Source organism: Artemia franciscana, chromosome 10, assembly GCF_032884065.1.
Source record: "Artemia franciscana chromosome 10, ASM3288406v1, whole genome shotgun sequence".
Taxonomy (NCBI): Eukaryota; Metazoa; Arthropoda; class Branchiopoda; order Anostraca; family Artemiidae; genus Artemia; species Artemia franciscana.
Genome location: NC_088872.1, coordinates 46446126 through 46460834, shown reverse-complemented (window position 1 = coordinate 46460834; position 14709 = coordinate 46446126). Strand labels below are relative to the sequence as shown.

Genomic DNA, 14709 nt, shown 5'->3' with positions numbered 1-14709 from the left:
GCACACAAAAAATCGCTCGAGGCTCTGGATCAATGCTTGAAAGATTTGCGAGGGAAGTCAAAACCCTTTGGCAGCACATTAATATTGCTTGCGGGAGATTTCAGGCAAACATTAGCTATAATACCTAGATCAACTCCTGCAGACGAAATGAATGCTTGCCTGAAAAATTCTAATTTATGGGCACACGTAAAAACATTAAAATTAACTACAAATATGCGTGTCCGATTGCAAAACGATGACTCTGGTCAAACATTTTCAGACAGACAATGGGAAAGCCAAGAATGTTGTATATTCGCAATTTTTACGTAGTTTGAAACACATATATAAATCTATCTATATTCACAGGTGGGACACAGGGACACAACTACAATGGCGCGTAACTAATATGGCACGTAACGACTTACGCGCACGGGGGGGCTTGGGGGGCGCGAAGCACCCCACCAACTAGGTGTTGGGGTGGCGCGAAGCGCCACTCCAACAGCTAGTATATAGATATATATCTATATATAAAAATAAGTTGTCTGTGTGTGTGTGTCGAGTGACGTCATGTTTGTGTGTCGATTGACGTCATGTTTGTCGACTGACGTCATTATAAGGATTGAGCTGCATGCGTCATGAAGTTGTTTGCCGACTGACGTCATGTTTGTCAACTGATGAAATTACATACCGGGACACCGGGACACAAATGACGACCGGGACACAGAGAATATAAATGACAACCGGGAACCTCAAAGAGAAATTACAGACTGGGACACCCGGACACAAATCACGACCGGGACACAGGGAGTATAGATGACGACCGGGACACAGGGACACAACTACAACGGGAACGCCCGGGGCACAGGCGGGATATATAAATGACGACCGGGACACAGGGATTGTTCGAATAGAAATTACAGACCGGGACACCGGGACAAAATGACGACCAGGACACCGGGACACAGGGAATATAAATGATGACCGGGACACTCAAAGAGAAATTACAAACTGGGACACCGGGACACAGGGAACATAAATGACGACCGGGACACAGGGACACATCATTAGAATAAGGAGGTATAGATCTGAATATGGATTGTTTTTCCCATGGACAATTATATGTTGCATGTTCAAGAGTCGGTAAACCTGACAATCTATTTATATGCAACATATATATATATATATATATATATATATATATATATATATATATATATATATATATATATATATATATATATATATATATATATATATATATATATATATATATATATTCACAGGTGGGACACAGGGAGACAACTACAATGGCGCGTAACTAATATGGCGCATAACGACTTACGTGCGCGGGGGGGGGCTTGGGTGGCGCGAAGCGCCCCACCAATTAGGTGTTGGGGTGGCACGAAGCGCCACCCCAACAGCTATTATATATATATATATATATACTGTTTGATTCTCTATTAAATAATCTTTCTAAATGTGATAATCACTGTTGTTTCAATTTGGTACCAGCATCCCCTTAAATATAGTTAGGTTTTGTAAATACAATGGCATTAATAAATTATTTTAAACCATACAAGACCTACACAGTCACAAGCTCTTTTTGATGAAAGAAATACGTAGCAACAAAAACAACTTCTCCTATATATTTCTCTATCATAAAACACAAAAATTCCAAAACCCAATCATCATCACTATCATTTTCAATTTGTTTGGTTTGTTTTATCTCGGCTTGTCTTTTGTCATTATGAAATACATATCACCAAATCTTAGTTTAAGCTCCACAACCATCACCAGTCTATCCCACACTATTTTCAACAAAACACCAAAATTTGTAACAAATCAAAAAATAAATCTTCATAGCACAAAAATCCACATCAAATCAGCAAACAAAAAGGTAACAAGGAATCCAAAAGATAACTACATGTAAAGCTGTTCAAAAGGGAGGGGTCAGCTGCCCTGGAGTGCTGCAGCTTGGAGGCACTGCAGATTTTGATCCGCATACTTTGATCAAATTTTTTACTTTGATTTGGCTTTTTTTGCTTATATTTGAGTTGAGAAAGGGTGGCTGAAATTGATTTTGACCTGGGCACCACCAAACCCTAGGAACAACTAGCAAGATAGCTTTTCATTAGCACAGGTGCAATACTGCCACTTCTGCAATGGTGTCAGTATGTTAGCACCCAAGGCTGTATGAAAAATTCTTTTCCAACCAACTGGTGAATTTGTGGAGCATGTTAGACCAGATAAAGGTTCTTCTGTCACTGTTAGTTCACTCAAATGATCAGCTGACAAAAAATGGTGTAACAGGTCCTGGTCAGCAGTTTTGGACTCACCTGACAAGATAGTATCTCACTGAACAGCAACAATAAGATCATTCTGTCCATGGTATGATAATTCAAGGTAATTTTTAGTTAACAACATTTTGAAATGCTTAATGAATTATGCAAGAAGTTCAATGGGTTATAATGTCAAATCACCAATTTGCAAATATAAGAACTAGTGTGATAAGAGTAATAGAATTAATGAATCTAAAGAATAAAGAAATAAATGGAAACCAAATGAACCACGTCAAAGTGGGCCAAAGTAGTGGGTTTTTGTCATGGGCTCAACTATTAAATTTCAAAACATTTAAGATGATTAGCATCAAATGTGACAGTAAAGGTCAAGAATAGCTACTCTTCTGAAGGAGACATGCTTGAACAAAAAGAGACATAAGTTTAGGTTAATAATTTTAGGCTCATTTGTACAGTTTTGTTTACATTTTAGACAATTCATCCCTAGCACCCCTCTAATAGTCTAATATAGCTTTGGGCTATACACACACAAAAAATAGTGATTTATGAAAACCGACCAAAAAACAAAGAAAAATTGAAAGCACAAGGAAATATGATTCCTTGGTATTTGCTGCATATTATCAAGTTAGAAATTCATAATTTTTTTGTTATTTTTTTTTTGTATAGCCTAGGGTTATATAAGACTGTTAGAAGTGGGCTGGGGAGGTATTGCCAGAAATGCACATAAAACTATAGAAATGAGATTAAAATTGGCAATCTAAAAATGTCTTCTTGTGCTAGGATGTCTCCTCCTGAAGAGCAACTATTCCTTACTTTTACCTATGTAGCTGAAGATAGACCAATGATCTAAGATAGACCAATCCAAAGTAATGACAACAGACCTACAGATAAATTTGTAGTTTACAACATGATTTAGCTAGGATGAAAGTAAATATACCATTTAATGCCTTTTTTAATGCTCTTTAATATTTCAATAATTACTTCAGGAGCAATAGCATTTTGAGCCTTAAAAGGGCTAAAACAGCTCATGGTAACCAAAACTTTAAAAATATATTTCTCAGAAAAAATGTGAAGTGAAAAAAAATATTTTATTGTTTTCTTTAATTTTTATGGTAAAAATTATATTGAAAACAAATTTGCAAGAATTTCCAAAAAAGCTAGGGACCCCTCAAAAATACATCAGAGGCTACCAGTCCTATGGTAGTGCAGCAGGTTTGACGTCAGCTTGGTAATATGGGACCTAAAGCCTAAATCCAGCTGTAGCAACTACAGGGCTCAGTAGTCAAGAAGCAATGTTAATCCAATTTTGTGCTCTGATCCCATTTATAAGGGATTTCAGGCTCTTTTTAAAATCTACTAACAATTCATCTTCAAAACAATATTTACTATTAAGACCAAGAAAAATAATAATTACCATTTTTTGTTAGGGAAGAGCTGCAGGCGGGTGTTATTATTCCCACAAACAACTATAGACCTTGTATCGAAACAGTGTGGTTAACTATGACTATTGACAATAATAAAATATGCTTTGGATGTGCATCTCATAGCCCTAGTTCCCCAAGCCAGATAAATAGAAAAATGCCCATTTGGAAATGGTATCTGATATCTTAAAAATCAAATCTTTAGAAACAATTATAATTGGTGATTTCAACCTGCCAGAAATTTTATGGATTGTTTGATATGAGTCATCAAAAACACAAACTACAGATTCTCCCTTTGCATCATGTCTATCAAACAATAATTTATACCAAACTGTATTTCAAATCCTAAACTATGGATAAGCAATGATTATCTGCTCCCATTTGGAAAAAGCATTCTTTTTCAAGCTACATTCTCTCTACAATTAATATTCACAGCAAACAAACTACTTATAAGCATCACACATTTATTGATGACAATGTATGTAGAGATTGAGCATGTATTAACTGGAATTTTACCACAGATGATGATCTTGAGACTTCTTGGGATATCTTCAAAACTATAGTACTTAGTGCTGAATTGAGACATACTAGCATCAAGATAATTAGACAGCCTAAAACACTCTCATATGTAACTCCTTTTATTTGTAATCTCATCCAAAGCATGGGAAAAGTATTGCAAAGATAGGAACACCCATGACTTCAAAAGCTACCAGGTAGCCAGAAATCTTGTTACAAATAACATTAAAAAATTAAAATCAAATCACAAGAATAAACTGGCTCAACAAATCGAGGTAAATCTCGAACTCTTTTGGAGTCATGCATAAAAAAAAACAAAAAAAAAAAAAAACAGGCAAACAATCAGTTTGAGATTTGTGGGGAAATGAACATGTGATATCTAAACCTGAAAGAAAAGCAGAATTCTTGAACAAATAATTTTCCTCAGTATTTCTTGATGGTCATGATGTCCCATCTCTTGCACTCTCTTTCTACCCTATTGCTACCACTGTGCCAGATACTGAAGTAACTGAATGCATAGTGAATAAGAAACTTGCTTCAATTAATGAAAATAAATCTAAAGGTCTTGACAATATTCATCCTTGACTTTTCAAACATACTAAAGATATCCTAGCTGCCCCATTACCTGTCATCTTCCGAAAATCAATCAAAGCTGCACAAATTTGAGTGGATTGGAAAAAAGTATATGTAACTCATTTTTCAAAAAGGGGAAAATAAATTCTGCTGCAAATTACAGACCAATCTAAACCTCTTCTGTTGTCTGCTGAGTAAAACCTCTTCTGTTGTCAAAGTGATGAAGGAATAGTTAATGATGATATTATTAAACATCTTGAAAAGAATGGCATCCTTCACCATTCTCAACATAGTTTCTAAAGTGGTAGACCTGTTGACACAAATTCACTGCAGCCTTACAATGTTGTTGTAGATCAAATAGACAAGGAAATTTCTGCTGATGTTGCCCTCTTTGACCTAGCCAAAGCCCTTGATAGGGTCTGCTGCAGGAGACTGATTGTTGAGTTACATGCTGTGGAAATAAACAACCAAGTTGTTGGCTAGATTAAGGCATTTCTTGTTGAAAGGACTCAATATGTCAGAATATTTACATCTCATAGAATGCTGATTTATTTAACTTCATTGCCAGTCAAGAGTAGTTTGCCACAAGGTACTATCCTTGGCCCTACCCTCTTCAATGTTTTCACTAATGATGCCCTAGTGTAGTACACAATTATTTAACTTTGTATGCAGATGATTCCAGACTTATTGGTGGTATCAGAAACCAACTTGATGCAGATGTTTTTCAACATGATATAAATGAGGTTAATGATTGGGCAAAGGCCTGGTTATTGAGCTTCAATACATCTAAATGCCATGTCTTTCATTTTTGAGAAAATAACTTATGTTTTGGGTATAATCTCAATGACCAATGATTTGAGGCTGTTCCCAAAGAGAGAAATCTGGGTGTCTTTGTTGATAAGATACATAAATTTGATTCGCATGCTGCTTCATCAGCTAACCAGACCCTAGGAACAATAAAGAGAAGTATCAGCAGCCACTCTCCAGGAGTCATGACAACCCTATATAAAGCTCTTGTTTGACCTAAGCTTGAAGTTGGCATGACACTTGCATCCCTTTTTTACAAAAAAAAACAACAAATTCATCCTAGAAGCAGTCCAAGCATGAGCAATGAAATTGATTAGAAAATTCCAAACAGTCCTCTATTATGAACATCTTTGTTGCCTCAAACTACCAAGCCTAACATATAGGTGCAAACATAGGGATGTCATAACTACCTTCCAACTTGTTTTGACAAACACTGTCCCTGATTTATTCTTGTTTGCTGCCACCTCTTCTACCAGATGTCACTCAAAGAAACTGTCTAAGATGTTGTGCAGACTCCACCAGAGACATCAGTTCTTTTTAAACAGGAGTCACCAGCCTTTGGAATAGACTGTCAGAATATGCTGTCTCTGCAACTTGTCATGACACTTTCAAATCAAGAGTGGATGCTGAATGGAGTGATGTTGAGTGGAAGCATGATTGGAGAGCCCATGAGTTTTTAACTTGAGATAGTTCTTCACACAGCCTACAAGGAGGAAATTCTTAGGTTGCTCCAAGCTGCAAATTAAAGTAGTTCCTGAATCTACTATGAATGGTATTTTTTCACTGGTCATTTTTTTTTTAGAAATTTGTTTTTTTAAACTAACAATTGCTATGAACTGTTTTGTCTTTGAGGACCTAATTAAGGGCTACAAATGGAATTTTGCTAAGAAATGTTTATTGAACTATGAAAGTGAATAATAAAAGGCATTATGTGATGTCTTTTTATACTGATTTAACTGTCGAGATAGTGATTGACTATCAAAAATACTTGATATCTTGTCATGGGACAAGGTTAGGAAGTAGTCTAGGGTAAAACCCCTACTTTGGGATGAATATACAAACTAAAGGTATTCTTTGAGTTTGGCAATAGACCTGTCAAGTAGCTTGGCCACACCTCCTTGGAGTTTTTTTTAGGTCTGGGATTCATAACTGAAAGATTTATTTTCCTAACTTAATCCCTTTCTTAGATAGGATTTTACCATGCAAATCTTCAGCAAAATTCTAGTTGAGTGACTTCTTGCTATCTCGGAAATGGTTTAGGTTAGGAAAATGAAACTTTCAGGAATGGTTCTACAGGCTAAAGTATGTCCTGGGAAGGTATTTTGAAGTACCTAACTCTACTCCTTCTCCCTCTAGAGGGCCCTGACCTTTGATGATCTTTAAAAATATGTGTGTTGTAAAAGTGAAACCTTGCAAAATAGACATTCTTCTTGAATGAAGTACAACAAAATTGTTTTCAGCTTCATGACTTTACTCAATCCCAATTTATAAGGTTTTTAAAATATGCAAATATATTTCCTAAATTTTGAAAAAAACACTGATATGGCTCAGAATTTTACTAAAATAACAGGAGTTACATTTTCAGGGTAAAATTTGAGGTAATTGACTTCTTGCTATCTCATAAAGAGTTTAGGTTAGGAAAATGAAAGTTTCAGGGATGAATCTACAAACTAAAGTTTGTCCAGGGAAGGTATTTTGAAGCAACTACCTTTACTCCTTCTCTCTAGAGGGCCCTGATCTTTAAAAATATGGGTGTTATAAAAGTGAAACCTTTCAAAATAGATCTTCTGCTTAATTGAAGTACAACAAAATTGTTTTCAGCATCATAGCTTTGCTCAATTCCATTTTAGGCTATAAGGTTTGAAAGATATGCAAACACATTTCCTAAATTTTGAAAAAGAAAACATATTGATATGGCTCAAAATTCTACTCAAATAACAGGAATTGCATTTTCAGAACTAAAGGCAGAGAAAAAGCAACTAGAAACTAAGAATTAAGGTAAATTTTGTTTTGTCAAAATTTCAATAGACACAGACCTATCATGTAAGCAAATTTCAGAGCCCTCTAGAGGGAGAAGGAGTGGAGGTGGGTACTTTAAAATACCTTCCCGGGACATACTTTAGCCTGTAGACCCATCCCTGAAAGTTTCATTTTCCTAACCTAAACCCTTTCTGAGATAGCAAGAAGTCAATTAACTAGAATTTTACCCATTTTCAGAACTATTAGCAGAGAAAAAGCAACTAGTAACTGAAAATTAAGGTAAAATGTTGTTTTTTCAAAATTTTAATAGGTATAGACCAGTCATTTAGGTAAATTTCAGGACTCTCTAGAGGGAGAAGGAGTGGAGGTGGGTACTTTAAAATACCTTCCTGGGATATACTTTAGCCTGTAGACCCATCCCTGAAAGTTTCATTTTTCTAACCTAACTCCTTTCTGAGATAGCAAGAAGTCACTCAACTAGAATTTTACCAAATCTTCTATCAGATTTTTGAAGCCACTAGCCACCAAAACTTACTTGTTGCTCCAAGTCTTCTAGTATCTCTGGCAATGTAGTTTGCAAATATTATTGACCTCATACTGGTTTTTCCTGAGCCACTTTTTCCCATCAATAAAACTTTTTTCTTTTGCATCTTAACAAATCGTTATTAGGCAGATCTTTTCAACTAATTTTGTTAGACACAATCGCGTCCCGAAATTTTAAACTAACCGCCAGGGCTGCCAACTTTCATTTAAGGATTGTGTCATATTTTTCCGAAAATGTGCTTTTTTGTCATATCAGATTCTACAATGTGTCATATTTTTTTTTGCTATAAGTGGTATCATATTTAATTAGCAAACCTTTATTTAGAATTTTGAATATATAATGTTTTCCAAAGCAGTTCAAAAAGCCGTAAACTTAGCCTTATCCTATTATCTTGGGATCATGTCGTTTTTATGACGTCATGAAAGAAATAGGAACATTCGATTAAATCAATGTTACACATTATGAATTTGTGTCTGGGCGGCCAACGAGGCAAGTTTACATTTACAAAAGTTTTAGGGACAATCAATTGCAACAGTAAATTGAAAATAAACTTTTTTATGACGTCGTAATCGTAATCGGCTTTATTGGCTAAGCTTTTTATTTACTCAAGATGTAAGCCATTCAACCAGCTTCAATCTATTATTTTTGTCATATTTGTTGGTGCATTTTTAAGCCAGATGGATTATTCCGAAGGAGAGACATCTCTGGAAGTTTTTAATCTTTTCCGAGGTGGGATGCCCCTCTTGTACTTCTAAAAATGGGAGTTCATCCTTATGCATACAGCTTTGGTAAACTGCATACTGTTTACTTTTTACTATTAAGTACGTACTATTTTTACTATTAAGTACGTAAATATGTTTGAGAAATTAAATTAATGAAGCTATTGAGCTTCTGGATAGAAATCCAATCACCATCAACAGCACAATTAAAAAAAGAGCCTGAATTTTGATATTACAGCAGCAAAAATTCCCACAACTTTACCACTTAAACAACTTAACATGATAATGTTATGTAGGACAGCTTCAAACACAAATTTCAGTTATTAATTGAATTTTTTAACATGCTTTTATCCTCAAATAGTTCCAGTATCAGTTGCATACCGGAACACCTTACTGGGCCGCAAATAAATTCATGAAATATTTACTTGCATTTTATGCACTCAGAGACAAGGAGGAACAGGTCCAGCCGATAGCTGCTTAACACATGATAATATTATTTCATATACGTAAGAATGGAATGGATTCAAGGCACAAAATGAAATCGCTAGTGAAACAAATATTGGATGTCAAGGAAGGCTCTTAGGTGCTGTGACAGCAAATAAATTCACGGAACCTTCAATTCCATCTCATGCACTCAGAGACGAGGACGGACAGGGCCAACCTAAGCTGTTTAACACACGACAATATTTATTTCCGAAGACTTATCATTAGCCTTCAAGGGGGGGAGGGGGTAAGCAGCTTTAAATTTTAATGAATCAATAACTGTAAATGCATTGTCAAACCCAAAAGAGACAAAATGTTTCAATCTTTGGAAATCTGTCTGATCGGATTTCCTTTATCGCTGTAAGCTTTTGACTTAGAAAGTATTACCATTACAATATATTTGACCGCTCTTGCGATCGAAAAATCTGTAGTATCAGACTCATTAACAAAATCAAGCAACACATATCTTTGTAAGTCATGAGATCAAAAAGATAATAAAGGAAAGTCAGCTACACTAGTAGGGACACATTATACGCAAACCAAAGAAATCTTCCACTGCCAGCCTCTTCCCAGATGAAAAGAAGACGGTCTGCATCAAAACTGATCTTACACCAAAAATGGACTTGGCGACTTTTGTCACCGACGGGCCATACCGATAATAATAAATAATAATATAAATTTATTACCCACAAAAATCAAAAACAACATGAAGTACAAAGACAATGAAATAAAAACAAAAAGACAACTCAAAAGGAGCTTATAGAGCCTACTTAAAAAAAAACCATTACAACTAAAATAAACTACGATTAATTAAAGCAATAAAATCTTCATTTAGTACTCTCACCTAATTGAATCAGTGACGAGGGCAAGAAGGGACGAATGTCTCCAGGCGCAGCCTCTGAGGGGGCACGAAACTCATTTTTCTTTTTACTTTTTTATAGTAGCAATAGTAGGGGTGGAAAAGTTAACATTGTCCCCGGGCACTGAAAACCCTAGATACATCTCTGAATGGAGTCCACTGCAAATCAATAAATTCTCACCGAAATCCAGAACAGAATTCACTGTTCAGCTGGTTTATATTAATCTTCCACTCAGGAAATATAAATAGCAATAAAATATTTTTTTTGTCCTAGTAGGTATGAAATCCCATTACTATATGAAGTAAATAAAAATATTAATTTGCAATAAGTGCTTAGTACACTAAGGTCGGGTATGAATGAAGAAAAAGGGCCAATTCTGATTTCATCAGTTGGCTCCATTGTTAGTAACACCGTTTTAGAATAAGAAATAATGTTACAATTTTACACAGTGTTACCAGTGACAGTTAGAAAAATAACTACTGTTCCTAACAACGGAATCGCGAGAACGTGACGGGGTACCGTGAAAAAATAAGCCCTTTTCCACGGTGATGACCAGTTCTCATCAAAACCTATTCTGTACTTTTCATAACAAGTTAGCCCCAATATTAGCAATGATTATACGTCAGTTTCATGCGACATGGCAATTCATTTTGGTAACTATCATTTTTTTTTGCGGAAGACGTGACTTTGATTTGGTGCTTCAAAATTTTTTTTTTACCTTTTTTATAGTTCCAATACACAAGATAGAAAAAAGAGCTTCCCGTAATGACTGAACAATATCTAAATGCTCATTTAAGCTTCTACATTTTCAACCGGTTTAAAACTTAATCAAATGAAGTTCCAAGCTAGAATATTTAATTTTTGTCATTAAGAATACTTATATATGTAAGGAACATAAACTTTATTAATAAAGTAAGTTACATCAGGTATAAGAAACAAACGAAACCAAGAAAACCTCCCGAGAAAATAGGTTAAACTAAAGAAGAAATATAAAATAGTCAGTTAAGAGAAATAGTAAAAAAAAAGAGTAAGAAGAAATACTTAAAATAAAATAAGAAAATGAATTAAACAGAAAATCTTTGGCAGTTTTGAAGCAAGAACTTTGAAGATAGAACAACATCGCACTTCGAATGGTAGTAAGACATAGCCTGAAAATCAACAAAATTATTAAAGCTTTTACAGTTCGTAAACAATTAGAAAAAAATCCAAATTGGTGCAGATAGCCTGTCTATCAACAAAAAGGAAAATCCACACCTAGGCAAAATATGAAAACGATACTTTTCTTTGTGCCACAACTATATGTTGAATCACATAGCAGGGATATACACAGAAATCCATTCCAAAAGTAAGGAGTTAAGTAAAAGTAGACAAATGTTATGACAAATATAGGAAGTAGAAACCCTAATAAATCCCCCCCCCCCCACACTAGGTGTCCATAAAATAGTATTTTTAGGTGATGATTGAATTGGTAACATACATAATGCTCTATTGATAATCATTATCATTATGAGCACGCGAAGTGACCATTGATTTTGAACAAATGCTAGGAAGTAGAAACCCTAATAAATACCCATCCCACTAGGTCTCAGTAACATATTATTTTTAAATAATAATTGAATTATTAGTACAGTACATAATGCTCTATTGATAATCATTATCATTATGAGCACGCGATGTGATCATTGATTTTAAAACAAAGTGTTCTTTCCAGTTTCAAAAAACAGTTAGTAAGTTGATATTTAATAAAAATTAGATTTGCCGTTCCAGGTGAGAGCGAATTAACAGCGAATGATCAAAAGTTAACTTCGCATTACATTTGTGTGAATACGGCTATTTACAATCTTTAGTGGATTATCTTCTGCACGATCATCACCAAACTGGGAAAAAAGGAGATAAATTATTACATTTTATGAGACTAAATAAGCCTTAAGGCATTGACACTCACATCTATCATATTTTATTGATTACTTATTAAAATTATGGATACTTAAATAATAATTATAATAAATACTAAAGCCTCTTTTAATGAATTGTTCCAAGTTCGCAGTTAATTCGTTTCAATCGGAAACGAATTAACGATGGAATTAATTGCAATTCCATCAGAGATACTCACGAGATATAGGGAGAGTGTTAATCTATCTATCACTCGATTTTACTGATTAATTATTAAAATTACGTATACTTAAATAATAATTACAATAATTATTAAAACGTTGTGTAATAAATTGTTCTAGGTTTGCAGCTAATTCGCAATCAATTTAAAGCGAATATGTTGTAAATTGTAATTCCACCGGACATACTTAGAGAAATAGGGAGGGTTTCATTCTATCTTTCACTCGAAGAATTTAAACTAATTAATTAATTAATTTTGTTACATATTTCTAGACTTATTAACAGAAGACTATTTCAAAAATAGTGTTGACTGAAAATCTAATGGCACTGCTGTTTTTTATTCTCCTTTGAAAGAGTGCGTAGACTACAACGTTCCCCACTTTTTTGCATTCTAAAGCTATTCATCATTTAGTCATTACTGCTTTGAAATCGAAAAGAGACTTTATAGACAGGCTAACCTTTGGACTATGCTTACCAACTTAGTCCACGTATTAAGGAACTATGCCTTAATCAATCTAAAACTGAGCCATGTTTGGGACTGACTTCAGTGTTTCTTTCAAAATGGGGGATGGATTACAATGGTGTCCAAAAGTATTTAATAGCATAATGCCTTTTCAACAATTATCGAAGGCATAACTGAAATGTTCAGAAACTATTTTTTCTGCTTTCCGTCTTGAAAAAATTAACCATTCTATCATTCTCATGATTAACCATTATTAACCATTGAAACCATTAACCCTTAGACATAAACAATAAACATAATTAACCATTCTATCATTATAAAAATTTACCATTAACCACAATTAACCCTTGCAACCATTAAACATAATTAACCATTTTGTCCTCCTAATAATTAACTATTAACCATACTTAACTATTGAAATCATTAAATTAACCATTAAACATAAACATTAACCTTTAAACATAATTGACCATTTATCATTCTAATAGTTAACCGTAACCATAATTAACCAAGACCATATAACACATTAACCATTGAAACCATAAACGTTAAACATTAAACAAAATTAACCGTTCTTATCGAAAGTTAACTTTGTATTAAATTTGTGTGAATACGGTTAACTACCTTCTTTAGCGGATTATCTTTAGTGAATAATGGATAAAACAATAAACCGTAATTAACCATTAATCATTGAAACCATTAAACATAAACCGCTAACCATTAAATATAAATATTAACTTTAAACATCATTAACCATTCTATAATTCTAATAATTAACCAACAACCATAGTTAACCATTGAAAACATTAAACATAATTAACCATTCTATCATTCTAATAACTAACCGTTAACCATAATTAACAGTTATTAACCTTTGGAATCACTAAACATAAACCATTAAATATAAACATTAACTATTCTATCAATTTAATTATCAACCATGAACCGTAATTAAACATTATTAACGGTTGAAACCATTAAACAAAAACAATTAACCATTAAACATCAGTCATTGAACATTTAAACAGAATTAACCGTTCAAAATCATTCAAGTTATCATTTTTGGTTTGTATGATACAAACATACAAACCAGAAATACTCTCAGTTATTAATGAATTTCATTTCCTCGAGCAAAGGCAAAAACCTTTCGGACCCTGAAATCGGATGATTCTTCTCGCTGCAAAGTTAATATTTCTGTCATATTCCATTGAAAAGAAAACGTTACTATAAGATCAAATATTTTTTGATTTTAAAAATCAAGAAAAAAACGAGGAAAGAGATACATATTAAGAAACAAAAAATCAAATGAGGATAATTGTCAGCCAGTGAATAAAACGAAAAACAAGCATAGACCTCTGCTAAGCCTTCCTCAATGCAAAAAACCTAACCTCTAACCCAAGTAGAAAGAAAAACTAACTGACAAAAAAATCACGAATGAAATGTCATTCAAAAATTGGATTGGGCGTGTATTCTTACACTGGCAATTAATCTAGCCTGTTTTTTTGTTTCTTAATTATTTTCCTTTGTTCTTCGTTTTTTTTCATACGTTATACATAGCCAGTGTTTCCTTTGTTCTTGATTTCGCAAAACATTTCTATTTTGGAGCTTCGATATTTACAACAGTTCAATCTTAGGTTAATAATTGAGAAGTGCTTTAGCTGTCAAACCGAGATGTAGTTGCAGGAAAATATATAAAAATGAAAAATTTTGTGATACCTTGGAGATGAACGGAGACTTGCTTTGTGAGGAAGAATTAGCGACGGCACTTAAAGGATTAAAAAACAAGAGCTAAGAGCTCATATGGCACTTGTGACGAGGTCGGAAGAGCCGAGAGCTCATATGGTACGAGGTCGGAAGAGCCAAGAGCCAAGAGCTCATTTGGCACTTGTGAGAAGGTCAGAACCTAAAGTTAAACTTTATAGCACAAGATCCTTATCTCTCTCCCTCCCTCCTTC

General features: G+C 34.1%; 1 protein-coding gene across 1 annotated transcript in view; it reads right to left on the bottom strand.

The window, feature by feature from the left end:
- The window catches only part of LOC136032266 (ras-related GTP-binding protein A-like), a gene marked incomplete in the record, with an annotated part of 34206 nt that extends 25893 nt beyond the window's left edge, over positions 1-8313 (bottom strand). The window contains 1 exon segment of the mRNA XM_065712517.1: positions 8109-8313. Coding sequence (XP_065568589.1) covers positions 8109-8223 — 115 coding nt within the window.
- Positions 8314-14709: the final 6396 nt, after the last annotated feature.